The sequence below is a fragment of the Triticum aestivum genome, chromosome 2D, assembly GCF_018294505.1.
Source record: "Triticum aestivum cultivar Chinese Spring chromosome 2D, IWGSC CS RefSeq v2.1, whole genome shotgun sequence".
NCBI lineage: Eukaryota > Viridiplantae > Streptophyta > Magnoliopsida > Poales > Poaceae > Triticum > Triticum aestivum.
This window is the reverse complement of record NC_057799.1, coordinates 479,113,168-479,129,862: the sequence shown is the minus strand read 5'-3', so window position 1 is coordinate 479,129,862 and position 16,695 is coordinate 479,113,168. Positions and strand designations below refer to the sequence as shown.

The window sequence follows — 16,695 nt, the reverse complement described above, 5'->3', positions numbered from 1 at the left end:
GTGATCCAGTACTTCATCTGTGAAGCAGAGAGGGTGTGCGGCACCTCTGTATCGGGCCACATCGCGGCGCAGCTCTGATGTAGTCCGTCTGCGGCATTCGGCCCGGGCGTGGTTAGGTTTGTCATGTCTGAATAGGTAGCCATCATCGTCGTGCCTCGAGGCACGCCCTCGCGATCCGTAGATCGATCTTGTATGTCCTGCTCTACTGTCCAGGATCTGCCGGAGGTTGTATGTGTGACCCCGAACTCTTCCGTCTCTATTTTTTTGGGGCGGTGGGGCCGGCTGCTGTTTGGCCTGAGTTGCCGCTTTGTCCCGACCACGGGGCGGCCGTTCGGCCGCCCTGTCTCGACCACGTGGTGGTCGTTCCGCATTGCACGAGGGAGATAGGTGTTCCGGTGCCTCCTCATCGAATTGAGGTAGCAGTCTGCGTTTCGGGTAGCTCTTGGTTGGGCGCTTGAGGCCGTATTCCTCGGCTGTCAGGACATCGGTCCATCTGTCGACGAGCAGATCTTGTTCAGCTTGAAGCTGCTGCTGTTTCTTTTTCAGGCTCCTTGCAGTGGCTATGAGTTGAAGCTTAAAGCGCTCCTGCTCCAGGGGATCCTTAGGCACGATGAAGTCTTCGTTGCCGAGGCTTGTCTCCTCCTCGGAGGGTGGACAGTAACTATCGTCCTCTGAGTCCTCTTCTGCGGCCTGTTCATCAGGGTTATCTTGCCTGTCGCCGTGTTCCTCTTGTTCGGATGTAGCTCTGGCAGGGTCTTCACTGTTTTCAGCGTCGCCCGGAGTATTATTTTCGCCGGTGCCAGTGTTGCCGTCCTTCGAGCGATGAGGCTTAGAGCGGTGCTTGGGGCGTCGGCGCTTGGACTGCGTTCAGAGGTTTTATTCGCATCTGGCTCTTCGTTGTCGTCGCCAGATCCTTTGGGTGTATCAACCATGTATACGTCATACGAAGAGGTAGCCATCCAACGTCCGGTAAATGGCGGGTCTTGGCCTTGCTCCATATCGGCATCGTCGTCCATACCGTCGATGTCTTCGGAGCCATAGTCAAGCACGTCGGTTAAGTCATCAACAGTGGCTATGAAGTGGGTGGCGGGAGGGAAGAAAAATTCCTCGTCATCCGTCTCTAGCTTGAACCAGACATAGTTCGGCAGTGAGTCCTTTTCCAAGGACAAATTCTTTAAAGATTTTAGCACGTCACCCAAAGGAGAGTGCTGGAAAACGCTAGGGGCACTGAACTCGAAGATCGGTAGCCGATCAAGCTCGGCGCCCGCGGGCATACACAGTCCGGAACTTATAGCCGGAGACAAGTCCAAAGTTCCGTTAGAGCGAATATTGCTAGGCGTTGAGTCCGTGTGCGGCTCCAACGCCGCGGACCCTGCGGCCTCGGATGGCCCGATCTTCTTTGGCTCTAAGGCCGTTGTAGCCGCATGAACTATCTCCTAGGCGTGATCCGATGACAGATTTAAGTCACGTTCATCAGAGTGAGGGGGAGCGATCGCCGCGGGCCCGAATCCCTTGAAGATCAAGTCTCCACGGATATCCGCGACGTAGTTCAAGCTTCCGAATCTGGCCTGATGGCCAGGGGCATAGCTGTCGATCTGCTCCAGATGGCCAAGCGAGTTGGCCCGTAGTACGAAGCCGCCGAATACGAAGATCCGTCCAGGGAGGAAGGTTTCTCCCTGGACAACGTCACTACTGACAATCAAAGGGGCCATCGAGCCCTTTGCCGACGGCACAGTGGAACTCTCAATGAAAGCACCAATGTCGGTGTCAAAACCGGCGGATCTCGGGTAGGGGGTCCCGAACTGTGCGTCTAGGATCGATGGTAACAGGAGACGGGGGACACGATGTTTACCCAGGTTGGGGCCCTCTCTATGGAGGTGATACCCTACTTCCTGCTTGATTGATCTCGATGAATATGAGTATTACAAGAGTTGATCTACCACGAGATCGTAATGGCTAAACCCTAGAAGCCTGGCCTATGACTATGGTAATGTGTATATGCGGTGTCCTTTCCAGACTATCCCCTTCGGTTTATATAGACACCGAGGGGCTCTAGGGTTTACATGGAGTCGGTTACATAAGAAGGAATCTTCATAGTTGGTCGCCAAGCTTGCCTTCCACGCCAAGTAGAGTCCAATCCGGACACGGGTGCAGTCTTTGGCCTTCATGTCTTCACAGCCCATCAGTCCGACCGATAGATAACAGGCCGGACGCCCGAGGACCCCTTAGTCCAGGACTCCCTCAGTGGCAAAGCCACTATTCATAATTTTTTCATACATGTCACTCTTGATTCATCGCATATCCCGGTACACCGCCGGAGGCATTCACATAGAGTCATATTTTGTTCTATGTATTGAGTTGTAAATAATAAAAGTGTGATGATCATCATTATGAGAACATTGTCCCATGTGAGGAAAGGATGATGGAGACTATGATTCCCCCACAAGTCGGGATGAGATTCCGGACTAAATAAAAAAAAGAGGCCAAAGGAAAAAAAAGAAGGCCCAAACAAAAAAAATGAGAGAAAAAGAGAGAAGGGACAATGTTACTATCCTTTTTCCACACTTGTGCTTCAAAATAGCACCGTGATCTTCATGATAGAGGGTCTCCTATGTTGTCACTTTCATATACTAGTGGGAATTTTTCATTATAGAACTTGGCTTGTATATTCCAATGATGGGCTTCCTCAAAATGCCCTAGGTCTTCGCGAGCAAGCAAGTTGGATGCACACCCACTTAGTATCTTTTGTTGAGCTTTCATATATTTATAGCTCTAGTGCATCCGTTGCATGGCAATCCCTACTCCTCTGATTGACATCAAATTATGGGCATCTCCATAGCCTATTGATTAGCCACGTCAATGTGAGACTTTCTACCTTTTTTGTCTTCTCTCATAACCCCCATCATTATACTTTACTCCACCCATAGTGCTATAAGGCTTGCGCTCATGTATTGCGTAAGAGTTGAAAAGGCTGAAGCGCGTTAAAAAGTCTGAACCAATTGCTCGGCTTGTCATCGGGGTTATGCATGATGAGAATGTTTGTGTGACAATATTGAAACATAGCCTAACTATATGATTTTGTAGGGATAAGCTTTCTTTGGCTATGTTATTTTGATAAGACATAATTGCTTGGTTAGCATGTTTGAAGTATTATTGTTTTTATGTCAACATTAAACTTTTATCTTGAATCTTTCGGATCTAAATATTCATACCACAATAAAAAGATTTACATTGAGAATTATGTTAAGAAGCATTCCACATCAAAAATTCTGTTTTTATCATTTACCAACTCGAGGACGAGCAGGAATTAAGCTTGGGGATGCTTGATACGTCACCAATGTATCTATAATTTTTGATTGTTCCATGCTATTATATATTCTGTTTTGGATGTTTAATGGGCTTATTTATACACTTTTATATTATTTTTGGGACTAACCTATTAACCGGAGGCCCAGCCCAAATTGTTGTTTTTTGCCTATTTCAGTGTTTCGCAGAAAAAGAATATCAAACGGAGTCCAAACGGAATGAAACCTTCGGGAATGTGATTTTTGGAACAAACGTGATCTAGAGGACTTGGATTGGACGTCAAGCAACAGACGAGGAGGCCACGAGGTAGGGAGGCGTGCCCACCCCCACCAGGCGCGCCCTCCACCCTCGTGGGCCCCTCGTGGCTCCACCGACCTACTTCTTCCTCCTATATATACCTACGTACCCCCAAACCATCAGAAGCGCCCACGAAAACCTAATTCCACCGCCGCAACCTTCTGTACCCGTGAGATCCCATCTTGGGGCCTTTTCCGGCGTCCTGCCGGAGGGGGCAGAGGGCTTCTACATCAACGCCATAGCCTCTCTGATGATGTGTGAGTAGTTTACCTCAGACCTTCGGGTCCATAGTTATTAGCTAGATGGCTTCTTCTCTCTCTTTGGATCTCAATACAAAGTTCTCCTCGATTCTCTTGGAGATCTATTCGATGTAATCTTCTTTTGCGGTGTGTTTGTCGAGATCTGATGAATTGTGGGTTTATGATCAAGATTATCTATGAACAATATTTGAATCTTCTCTGAATTCTTTTATGTATGATTGGTTATCTTTGCAAGTCTCTTCAAATTATCAGTTTGGTTTGGCCTACTAGATTGATCTTTCTTGCAATGGGAGAAGTGCTTAGCTTTGGGTTCAATCTTGCGGTGTCCTTTCCCAGTGACAGCAGGGGCAGCAAGGCACGTATTGTATTGTTGCCATCGAGGATAAAAAGATGGGGTTTATATCATATTGCATGAGTTTATCCCTCTACATCATGTCATCTTGCTTAAAGCATTACTCTGTTCTTATGAACTTAATACTCTAGATGCATGCTGGATAGCGGTCGATGTGTGGAGTAATAGTAGTAGATGCAGAATCGTTTCGGTCTACTTGTCACAGACGTGATGCCTATATACATGATCATACCTAGATATTCTCATAACTATGCTCAATTCTATCAATTGCTCGACAGTAATTTGTTCACCCACCGTAATACTTATACTATCTTGAGAGAAGCCACTAGTGAAACCTATGGCCCCCGGGTCAATTTTCCATCACTAGCAAAAGAGCCCGTGTGTTGCAACGGGAGAAAAATATACCACATTCTCTTATAATCTAGAAAAGGTGTTACATAATCTAGAAATCTGTTCCACAAGTCCAGATCTTCTATTTCAACACGACTTGCTTGTATAGATTTAAAAAGTACGTACAAATGGGTAGCGATAATCCATTTCTTCATGACATGCGCGGAATGAGGTGTTATTATGGGTAAAGGAAAACGACAAGAACATGCGATGATACATTAGCGCACTACAGAGACATGCATGCATCATGGACGGTTTTCGTTTCAAGCATCACCAACTTATGGTGTGTTCAACAACATTCCTATTGTTAGCTCCGCTCCATGACCTCAAGCTCATCCTCACATTGTTGTCCCGAGCTCGTCCTTATCGCTCCGGAACTTCTCATGCCTCTTATATGCTCGTCCAGTTTTGTTCGTTAACATTGTCTGCCTTATAATTCCCACCCCTCTGCTAACGGGTCACTTGGCTTGTTATTTACAACCTGTCTGAAAAAAATATTGGTGTCTGCAAATATTTATGTTGCAACTTTGAATATATTTTCAGGTACATATTTATCAAAGAAAGTTCACGAAGAGTTTTTAAAAATACATAAACAACATTTGTTTATCAAATATTTATGTTGCAACATTTGTTTTAAATATATATATATATATATATATATATATATTTCTCCTATGGCGCGCATCCCATTTATTTATCGGATCTCCTCGGTTTTTTTGCCATGCGTCTTTTTCTTTCTTTTATATAGCGCAGCACATCCCACATCATATCATGTATATCTTTCTCCTATAGCATCCCACATCGCATCTTGTATATTATATTTCTCTTATACCGCGCATCTCTACTCCTAATGGACGAGTTGGTGAATCGTCTCCGCGGTTTATTTTCGCTGGTTTTTTTCGTCTCTCCTCCCTCCACCCCCTCCCACCCTGGTCCGCGGTTTATTTTTGCTGGTTTTTTCTCGTCTCTCCTCCCACCACCCCCTCCCACCCTGGTCCATTGGTTTATTTTTCTCTCCACTCTTTATTACAACCAGAACTTTCCTAACGTATAACAAATCACGGATCTAACTTCCTTAAATTATGCAAATCAATCGATTCCTTTTATTGGTTCAATTTGTCTTAGGAAACAAATAACAGATTTTCAGGAAACAAATAATATATTTTAATCTAACTTCCTTAAATTATGCAAAACAATCGATTCCTTTTATTGGTTCAATTTGTCTTAGGAAACAAATAACAGATTTTCAGGAAACAAATAATACATTTTAATCTAACTTTCCTAACTTATCTAAATCAATTGATTTCTCTTATTAGTGAAATTTGTTTTAGGAAACAAATAACAGACACGTCACAACTTTCCTCCCAATAAATAGTTTCTTAACATTTGCAAACTTTCCTAATCAGACACATCACAAACGGGCAGGTACTGATATCACGTTACCAAACAATAAAACCCCATTTGCATAGAAATCAGTTTAAAAATCCTAACTTTCCTAAATTTTTACCTTTCCTTGATAACAACCAATATTTCCTGTGTTTTTCACCTATTGAAGGAAATCACCCCTCCATCGATATTAGCATTTTTTGAACTGAGATCTCCGGGTTATGATTTTTTTTGCGATTCTTTCCAATTGTGACCTCTCCTTCCACTCTAGCTCCTTCTCGCATAAACACCTCCACCACAGCCAGGTGACACCGCCCCAGACCTCCTGCCTCTCCACACCTTCTCCGCCACCTCCTTTTCGTACTCCATTAACAATCCCTCCGCCACATTTGTCCACGGCGGTGTCGAGGGCATGGCGCAGCAGCGTACCAGCGGTAGAGCAGCGCATAGCAGCAGGAAGCAACACGCAGCAAGCGACGCGAGCGGCCGATGGTGGAGGGCAGAGATGCGGCCGGCGTGGCTGAGGGGGCGGCCAGCAGAAGATGGCCACGACTGGAGGCGGCGCGAGGCAGGGGCGCGACAGCGGGGCGAGCGATGGGATAGGCGGCAGCAGACGGGGCGAGTGCAGCCAGCGAGAGTGTGGCGCGCGGCCAGGGTGTGTGTCGCGCGGGGCACAGTGGTGCGGTGGCTGCAGCGAGCGTGACGGCAGCGGCGGGCCCGACCGACGCGGTGTAGCACGGGCGTGGGCATGGAGAGGGAGTGGCCCCGCGGGCGCGGAAGAAGAGCGGCAGGCTCGGGCATGGGCGTGCATAGGAGCGGGCATGTGCCACGGGGTCAATCCGAGGAGCTCGGTGGCTACCCCTGCAATGGCCATGGCGGACGGCGGTTCTCGGCCATGGCGAAATACCTAACGAGAGCAAACGAGAGGGGAAACAGGGGAAAGGCAAGTGGAGATCATAGCGGTGTCAATGGCGCCCTAGGGGAAGACATGGGAGCTCGGGGCGGCGCGGATCGAACGGCAATGTCGCGGTGGCCCAAGGTTGAGGAAGACGGCAACGACGTCGATGCGGGGGTGCTGGACTTGATCTCGTTGGCGCAGACGAAGTAGCGAAGGCGTTCGGAGCTCCTCGACAAGCTCCTAGCCCGCAGGGAGGGCAGTGGGCATGTGGACGGGGTCGGTCATGGTGGCCGTGGCGTCTGACTTCGTCCAGATCGACGGGATCGAGCGAGCGAGGAGGAGAAGTGGATTTGGGAGGGGCGTCGAGGAGGAGTGAGGCCATGGGGGCAGGGACGGAAGGGCGTCACCCTTATCCATTCCCCTTCGCTGCCAGCGAGGTGGTCGGGCGGGAGCCCGGCTCTGTAGCGACGCGGCTCGGGGAACAGGAGAAGACGACCGCGCGGGGACTGGACCGCTGAGCCGGTTCAGTAGCAAGGCCCGGGGGGCAGGGCGAATCCCCTTTTACATCGTCCTTTTGGTTTTTCAATGTATTCTAATCTGTTTCTCCTTTTTAACACTGTTTTCTATTTATCCTTATCAACTAAATGAACTCTACTCCTAATGTCTCAGTTGGTAGTCTCCATTCCGGGTTTATTTTCGTCCCACCTCCGGAGTGAGGGAGAGGGGGAGAGAGAGTGAGAAAGAGGGAGGAAGAGGGTGTGTGTGTGAGAATTTGATGGTAAAAAAGGTCGTCAATGTCACTTAATATGTATGGGAATATTAAATGTAATATTAACATAATTGATATTGAACTTTTAAAGTTAATGTGGCCCGTTGCAACGCACGGGCGTTCTTCTAGTATCCGCAATATCCTATCTTTATTGGGCCTTTTATTTTATTTCTTGCCATGCATATCCTTATTTACTTCCCGTATTTATGGGATCTCCTTGCCATGCATCCTCCTCTAGTGCAACACATCCCATCTTGGCCTCTCTTTTATTTCTTTCCTTGCATACGCTCTCTTTGTTGGGTCTTCTTTCCTTCTTATAGATTAGAAATGGGACCGGCACCTCTTCTGTTTTGTTCAACTTCCAAGAAGGCTTGTCTGTTGTCTACTTTCTCACATATATAAACTAGTAGAATGCCCGTGCGTTGCTACGGGCAAATGATTGAAAATAAATTAAGAAGGCACCTATACGTTAGATACTTGACAAAACTTCACTTCTCTTTTTGGCAATAAAAACAATATCCAACGATTAGGAACATGCTACCACCTATTCATTTTCTCCCTCCTTTCCCATAATGGTTACTCCTCCTCCATCATGCCCTACCCAAGCCTAATTTCCATCCTCCATCCCCGCAACCCTAGGAACATGCTACCACCTATTCATTTTCTCCCACCTTTCCCAAACAGTTACTCCTCCTTCATCGTGCCCTACCCAAGCCTAATTTCCTTCCTCCATCCCCGCAACCCGCGGCTATCACCTCCCCGCTCCCCTCGACCTCCCACCACCGCCATGTGGGTTGCCGCCTCGGCCATCCTCAATGAACAACTTTGATGTCACCCCTCCCCCACCCGCACGCCCATGCACCTTCACTGGTTAAGTTTCAGACTCGCTCCTGCTTGTACATGGCTCGGCCTCGCTGTGGTTGGCTCTCCTCATGTCATCCCCGTCTTCGGCCTCGTGCAAAGCAAAAAGTCAGTGACACGGCAACAAAAATTCAGACACATTGAGATTTAGCAAAACCGATAAAATCAAAGAAGTGGGCGATACTTGATTCATACACATACTTCACAACGCAAATTTATCATACATTAATCATATGTCAACAACTCATTCAAACAATCAATGAACAATTATTTGGTATCACAATGATATAATTCCCGCTTCACCTGAAGGTCCAAAAGTACAGTCTTCTCTACCGCTTTCTTTACAAAATCAATTATATTCAATGTTCCTAGAAAAAATGGAAGTGATTACACAAACCTATCGGTTACTCATGTTTGCATGTCTTGTCCTCTTTACCGCGAGAGTACTCCACCAAACATCGAGCTTCACAATAACCCCAATTATCATCCTCATTGAGTTTATCATCTTCCTCGACAACAATTGTGTAGATCTTCAAGTGCCAGACTTTAAAAATGACAATGAACCTGAGCATTGATGGAAAGGTAACAATTTTACACGATCACACTCTAGCCTTGGGCCACAACTTCACTTTCTTCCCATGCCACCTTCCTTGGTGTCTCCCTCCTTTCTCCCAGCTTTGTCACCTCCCTCCATCCTTCCTGATCCTCCCTTCTTTCACCTCCCTGTGTTGCATGTCCACCACTCTTGCAGCTCTACTGGCAGAATCAGCAAAAGACATGTCTTGAACTTGATTCCAACAAAAAAAATCTGTTGGGTTGAATAAAAAATTAAACATTATTTTTACCCTATATTTGAACAGGAAGAAAAGGAAGTAGATTCAATTCACACATATGAGTGGGGGTTGCAACTGCACACAGTACCTACGCAAATGCCTAATGTGAACAACTATCATTGTTCAAACACACTTATCAGTTAGTCTTTGTACCTTTGCATTTACTCCTCAATCACCCTGCAACAAGACATGACATCATCTTCATTCACCTCACGTTAATATTTAGGCCAGAAAACATGAAGAACTTGAGACTTGGGAGTTGATGGAATCCATTGTCTTGCTCTACAAACTTTATTATTTCACCATATTTTCTTCTACATGTGCTCTTTCAAGAAGGCACATGAAATAAGAGCCGCAACAGATGATATAATGCCAGCTCTCGAAATAGTTTACCAAAATAGGTGTAATGCCAGCTCACGAAATTGTTTACCAAAACAATTCAAGTTCACTATCGTAAATAAATACAGTGAATTTCTTCTCATTTTGAATCATCTACTTCACTTCATCAGCAACTTGCTTTGCAGCCCGATCTAAAGAAAAGAAGAACTAAGCTCTCCAGCACATGTGCAATCTCTGGGACTTAAAAGTTTCAAATAATAGATAACAAGGGCTTCTAAAAAAACCCAAATAAAAGGCACAGAAAATCATGAGAAATGGATTAGTAGCTAAAGGCCTCATCATCGCAAATTCATCATCCATATACGTACATCAAATTGTACAATACTTGATGGTTGTCAATGGGAAAATAGTTCATCATTTTTGGATAAGTATCGTGTCATTTGATTTGTACCTATTTCATAGGAGTTGATCATAAATGCCAAACTACCATCTGTTGTCATTTGTTGTGTTACTATTTCAGAGTTGATCATATAAACAGTTGTTGGACGCCTATTTTTTAAAGGATCCACTGTAGTCATACAACAGATTATTGTTAGCTTGTGATTCACCAGATCAAAACCACAAGGTCAAGCTAAGTAAGCTCCTTGAAGACCCAACATGAACAGGGGGTTCAGGATTGTGACACCTACTTTGTCCCTATGTAAGAAGTGAACCTATAAAATAGAGTTCACGAATTAACCTATGAAGATGAACAATCCTGAAATTTGATTATATGAACATTTATTTCTGAAACTCGATTGATGTCCATTGTGTTGCCTCCCTCTCTTCATATCTGACGCATGCTGATCAACTTCCAATCGGCATACATTACTTCCACGTATCAACCAAAAGAGCAACGCACTACAGAGAACATGATGTATCAGGATTTTGTAAAACAACAGCCATTAATGTGTAGCAACAATAGATCTCCCTAGAACTACCCTAACCTTGCGTATGCATGCATCCTGTTGATCTGTAATCACCTAGCTAAAATAAAAATCTAATCATTAGGGTCCAATCTAAAACCCAACAGGGAACATAGCAATTGCAAACAAAAGTCATTAGGACTTTAGGAGTCCATAGCTGTGAAATACAGGTTAGCGCAGCTACGTAGAGGAGTCCGGGCCTCTGCGTTGGCTCCTAGCTATAGCAGTATATGCGACTTACCTTGCCTGGCTATGTATGTTTGTACTTTCAGTTGCGCGTGACGAAGATCCTCGTGCCAAGTGCATGGCCATATGGCCCATATCTTCTTTTGACTTGACCTTAGCCTCCATCACGCTATCAAGTGTAATGCTTCCATTTGCAGTTTTGTCGAATCTGAATAGGCACTCTAGCAGGCGCTGCCACTTTTGCAACAGACCCATGATCATCAAGTAAATCAAATACTTCCTCCTTGAATATCTGATGCGAACAGCAACACAAACAAAATGGTAATAAGAAAAATATATATTCCAATTATTTAAGTAAAGATAACTGCTACCGGCTAGTGTACCTCGATGAAGGATACCCTAATTAAGAACTCTGTATGACGGTTCATCGCATCAGATTTCCTGAATATCATCTCCATGAGAGGTGCAATTATTCCTCCACGATCAGCTTCACCAGTATAATTGGTACCCGTCGTATATGTCTTTCCGGATCCAGTCTAAATATTGTACGAGAAAAAGCCAAGTTAGAAGTTAAACATCCAAGAACTAATATTACTCTTAACACTATAACTATTCGTTGTTACCTTGCTACTATCTATGTTCTAAGCTGAGATCTGGACATTAGGGATCCCATAACTAAACAAGCCATAATATGTTGTTTGAATTATTGGAAGCAAAGTGGTAAAAGAAATGATGTGAAAAAGTTGACGGTGCAAACTCATATGATTAAGCCATTCCTAAAAAGAAAGTTGACAGATGTCATGATTATTTTCTCGAGAATACAGACACCTTTGGTTTCGTTTCTATGAAAGGGAGCCAGGGTAGCTCCCCTTTGATTGAAAAAAAAGAATACAGAGACCTGATTTCATGGACCACCCTCGGATGGCAACAAACCAGACAAATAAGCGAATGAATGAATCAACTTCCAGAACATATCATGTCGACCCAAATCTATCATGTTCCTACCCATCTGGCAGTTGAATTTGTAATCCTGGGAGCGCATGTTGCCAAGACCACCAGAGGCAACCAAAGAAAATCATACCTGCGGCTCGCCCGGCATGACAGTGACGCAATCCGTGCAGCCGAGGAGGAGCTTCGGCGTGACCCTGTCGCTCAACGGCTGCGATGCCATATCCGAGCTCTCCATCGGATCCCTAAACAAGAATTCGCAGAACCTATAAAGAAAAGGTGCAAGAACCAAAGTATAAGCCAAGGAAACAAGAAATCTGGGCATTCCAAGCCGGAAATATGAGAAATCCGGACATTTGGGTGAAGTTTTGAATTCGCCTCACCTCAGCTCCAGCGCCGGTGAGCACCCACACCGCATGATTGGTAAGGCAAAAAAATTTGTTGCAAAATTTGACATAAATAAGAAAATGTGTACTCTTTCATGATTAGTCCAAGATGAACGCAATCAAACCGCGATGGTAGCTCCTTCCTTTTTCGGTAAACTAACGATTTATGGAACATCAGAATAGTTGATAAATTTTTAGACACTCCCAATCACGAGTCCTTAATTCTGTGTCATCGTGATGCTACCTCCAGCGAATAATGTAGTACAAATTGATTCTTTAAGATATTATCAAACCCATGACATGCACTTGATACAGGACGGCACTCACTCGTTCTTAATAAAGTCCATGCCCCCTCTAATCGAGCCCGCACAGAGCAACCTTGACATGCTGGACTGGAGGTCTCTATACATGCGACGATATGCTTAGTTAACCGATGCCTCCCTCTAATACGGGCACCAATTTAATAGAAACTTTTAGCTACAAAATTCTAAAATGCAATGGTGTAATGAGAGAAAACTTAAAAGCCTAACCTTGGATCAGCTAAATACTACACAAGTCAGTAAATTGCTTCCAGTACACAATCAGTAAATTAATACGTGCAACCAAAAAGATCTGATGTAATGGGATAAAACTATATAAATAACTTGGGATCAGCTAAATAGTCAAAATGTAGGATCCCAGTAATCCTAACAATACTATGAATTGACTAACAGGAATGTAAGTGCAAACCTTTCTTTCTCTTTAAATTCTTGAGGATGGTAAAATTTTGTTACAAGCGTTCAAGATTCAGTTCTAACATTTTGGGGTTGCTAATGCATTGCAAGTAATCAATGTTTAACTACAATGTTATCCAAAGTTCATGTGAGTTGAGTGATATCTCATTTAGTTTTATGTCATACAAATAACGTGCAATTTTGAAATTATGTTTGTTGGAGCCCACATGTTGCAATCCCAATCTAATACAATTACGACAGAACCAATAGTGAAATGATGCAAAAGGATTTACCTGAGTACAGGGACTACCGTAGGTAAAGAAAAACCATTCTCTGACAAAACACAAAACTGATGGGAAATACAAATCAAATCAAGCAGAACTGGGGACAATACTATATGTTGTTTAAAAAGTCATCAATATGTAGTTTTAGTAATACACTATTGATTAGTAGACAGAATATCACATTCAATCTTTCCACGTGCAGTTGCTAGCAACCTCTGTCGTTTAGCGAGGATGTGGTAGTTGTGGTGTTAGTAAACAAATTCAAAATGATAGTACAACCTGGTCTCATGGCATTCCAGACGGCCTATTTAGATGAAGCAAGAGCAACCATGTCCTATAAAAGAAAGATATATCAGCTTCACAAATATACTACTGAAAATATACCAATTAAACATACACATCTCTCTATGGTTCTACCTTCTATATATTATTTATATATTTCTAGTTTTTTATATCAATTCTTTCACACAGAGTTACTACAAGGAGGCTTCATTCTACTGCTAGTAGATGTCTCTCTCTAAGCTATTTATATAGCCCTTTCAAAATGAATTGCTTAAAATGCCTATGGTTGGACTTGAAGGTGGATGCATATCTGAAAAAACATCATTTTTCAGAGGCCATACTGATAACGTATTCAATAGTTTTCTGAGTTATATTGAAAATGTGGCCGCCAACAAACAAAATTTCAAAATTGCACGTTATTTGTAAGCCATAAAACTAAATGAGATAGCACTCAAGTCACATGAAATTTGGATAACATTGCAGTTAAGCAATGATTACTTACAATGGATTAGCAACCCCAAAATGTTAGAACTGAATCTTGAACACCTGTAACAAAATGTTACCATCCTCAAGAATTTAAAGAGAGAAATGTTTGCGCTTACTTTCCTCTGCTTATGTGTTGTGTTGTTATGTTTGTCCACTGCAAATGGAATATATTCGGTGCTTCAACATATTTCCTGGTAATATGGAAGAAAGAAATTTATTACAAATACCATCGATATGTCATTCAACTGCTGGAAAAATAGTATTATGTAATACAAAAGTATTAGAAGTGATGGAAGATGGATTCAGAAACACCAATGACATGCACTCGTATTTTTAGTCTTCATACTATAGAGTTAACTACCTGCAAGTTATATGCGCATAAATAATCACAACACTTGGATAGCACCTACACATGGGATTAGATATTTAATTCACATAATCAGTTCTTCTGCTTCCATAAATTCAGAATTGCATAAAAAAGTATGTGTCTATGGAGTATAGATAAGGATTTGAATTGTTGACGCAGGGCCAACTGAGCCGTCCACTTGCCAAGTGCTTTTCTAGCATGGACGATGTGCACATGGTGCAAAGCTGGCTGAAGGAGTTGATAGATCAGATCCCGGCAAGACTCTCACATTCTTAACTTTGGTTGCCCTTGCCTTGATTGATTCACACACTGGCAAGGTTGCACACACAGAGGAAGACTCGATGGATTCTTGCCGGCTAGAAACAAACACAAGCAAGCACGCAGGTGGGAAAACAATATGTATATAGTGATTTTACCTCATAAATAGTTTGGTGGCTCCACTCCATAAGTATGAAATTCGTGATGTTGGCAGCCTGAAACTAAAAGAGAAATAATGATCTCCTTCATAAATATCAACAAAAGGAGAATGGGTTATTTGGGCGACCAATCAAAATCCTTGAAAGTTCAATACATCAGTTGGCAGCAAGTGTGTACCTGCAAAGCAATTCTTTCTCTGAGTCGCATGTAAATAGATTCGTAACATGGTGTATGTGTGGCAGATAGCACTATCAGATTCGTAATAAGGCGCTGAACTATCCGAAAAATAAAAAGTCCCTGCAATGGCAGCTAGCACACACGCATCTTCCCATCCCATCCGCAGCATCATCTCTACCTGCACCCTCAAATCACTGAATGAGTTCCCAACTTGCATCCACATCCAAAAGCGAGTGCAGCAACCACTCTGCCATGTAAACACAGGAAACAAACATCATAGATTGACCGAGTAGCATCAAGATCAGATCAGGACAAGGAGAGCCCGTGTCAGGACCCTGACAGTCAGCCCATACTACGTGCCTGTATAAGCAGTGGCGGATCCAGATTGAGTGCTCTTTTTTTTGCACCCTAATAGTCAAGCCAATTGGTTCACAGCAATACGAATTTCACAATAGCAACAATATCTGAAAAGATTAAGAAAATTACAAAATAGAAGGAGAAAACTACAATATGTCATGGCTTAAGGACGAGATATGACAACATCATCGTTCACTTGAAAAAAGAATTCCGTCCCAATTAATTTAATCAAGTTATGCATCAAATCTTCCTCCGTGAAATCCATAGAAAAAAGGTGTGCAAGCTTAACCAGGTGTCATCTACAACTTACAATTCAAAGATAATTCAAGACATGCTCTACTGCCTACAATTCAAAGATAATTTTTTTTCCTGCTAATGAAATCAAGCAGATCCTCACTCAGTGTCATCTACACATTTTTCTCTCTGAATCTGAATAGCAGCTACACATTCAGTTGGGATTTCACAATGAATCTGAATAGCAGCTAGACATTCAGTTCACAGTATCATCGTTCACTCTGTCGTGTGCGTTCAACACAAAAGTGGCTGGTTTGCTGGTTTGTTGCCGGCTATTGGGCTGCTCTGAACTGAGCCTATAAGCTAGTATTTCTGTCATATAAAAAGTACATACCTATATACGAATTTTTGGCAAAAGAATTTGGATGTGCATCTGTACACCCATGTCCCATGGTGGATCCGCCCCTGCCTGTAAGGAAGCGAGTACTCGTCGGGGAGGAGAGGGGTACCTTCTGGAGAAGATTCACCTTGAGGAGATGGGGGATCAATGGAAAAGAGAGGCGTCGGGATGCACAACCATCCCTGGTCGTGGCCGGCGAGGTCGTAGGGACAGGGCCGCACGGGCCTTTGTAGAGGAGGGGGGAGGGGGTAGAGGATTGGCGGATGGGGAAGGGAAGTACCAGGGGTGTGGTGCCGCCTCGTTGGTCTCAATCGCCGCCGGTTGCCGGTATCCGAGGGGCCGCCGCCGGCGGTGTCCTGGTGTTCCTGATCCGCGACGGCCGCGTCCCGGTGATCCGCGACATATCCGAGGCGCGACGGTGGCGGTGGCTTCCTGGTGATCCACGACGGCAGCGACGGTCGCTGGCGTCTCCCTGGTTCGGCGGTGGCGGCTGCGTCCCGGGAGAGGAGGAGCAGCGGCTGCGGCGATCTCGTTTAATCGAGGAGATCGGGAGATCGGGAGCCAACGGCGGCGCCGCTTACTCGAGGGGATCCAGAGGATGGTGGCGGCGACGGGAGGGGATCAAGAGGACGGCGGCGGCGACAGGAGGGGATCGAGAGGAACGGCGTTCCTCCTGCGGGGTGGTTTTTTTGGGGTGCGTGCGTGGGGTGGGGTGGGGTGGGGAGGTGACGAAAAAAACCAGTCGAAAAAAAAACCAGACGAAAGTGGGGGGACTATTCAACCAACTCGTCCATTAGGAGTG

The 16,695-nt window shown here is 44.4% G+C and overlaps 1 protein-coding gene and 1 long non-coding RNA gene across 2 annotated transcripts; both read right to left on the bottom strand.

Moving 5' to 3' along the window:
* Positions 1-11,014: 11,014 nt before the first annotated feature.
* Positions 11,015-12,265, bottom strand: LOC123055859 (kinesin-like protein KIN-4C). The gene is made up of 4 exons (XM_044479691.1): positions 12,174-12,265; positions 11,924-12,056; positions 11,226-11,378; positions 11,015-11,134 (listed from the first exon to the last, which is right to left on the bottom strand). The coding sequence occupies exons 1-4, from the start codon at positions 12,245-12,247 to the stop codon at positions 11,015-11,017; spliced, it is 480 nt and encodes a 159-aa protein (XP_044335626.1). The 5' UTR covers positions 12,248-12,265.
* Positions 12,266-12,888: 623 nt separating this feature from the next.
* On the bottom strand, positions 12,889-15,272 carry LOC123049637 (uncharacterized). The gene is made up of 4 exons (XR_006423623.1): positions 14,903-15,272; positions 14,725-14,781; positions 14,058-14,132; positions 12,889-13,507 (listed from the first exon to the last, which is right to left on the bottom strand). It is a non-coding gene; the product is annotated as an uncharacterized lncRNA (long non-coding RNA).
* Positions 15,273-16,695: the final 1,423 nt, after the last annotated feature.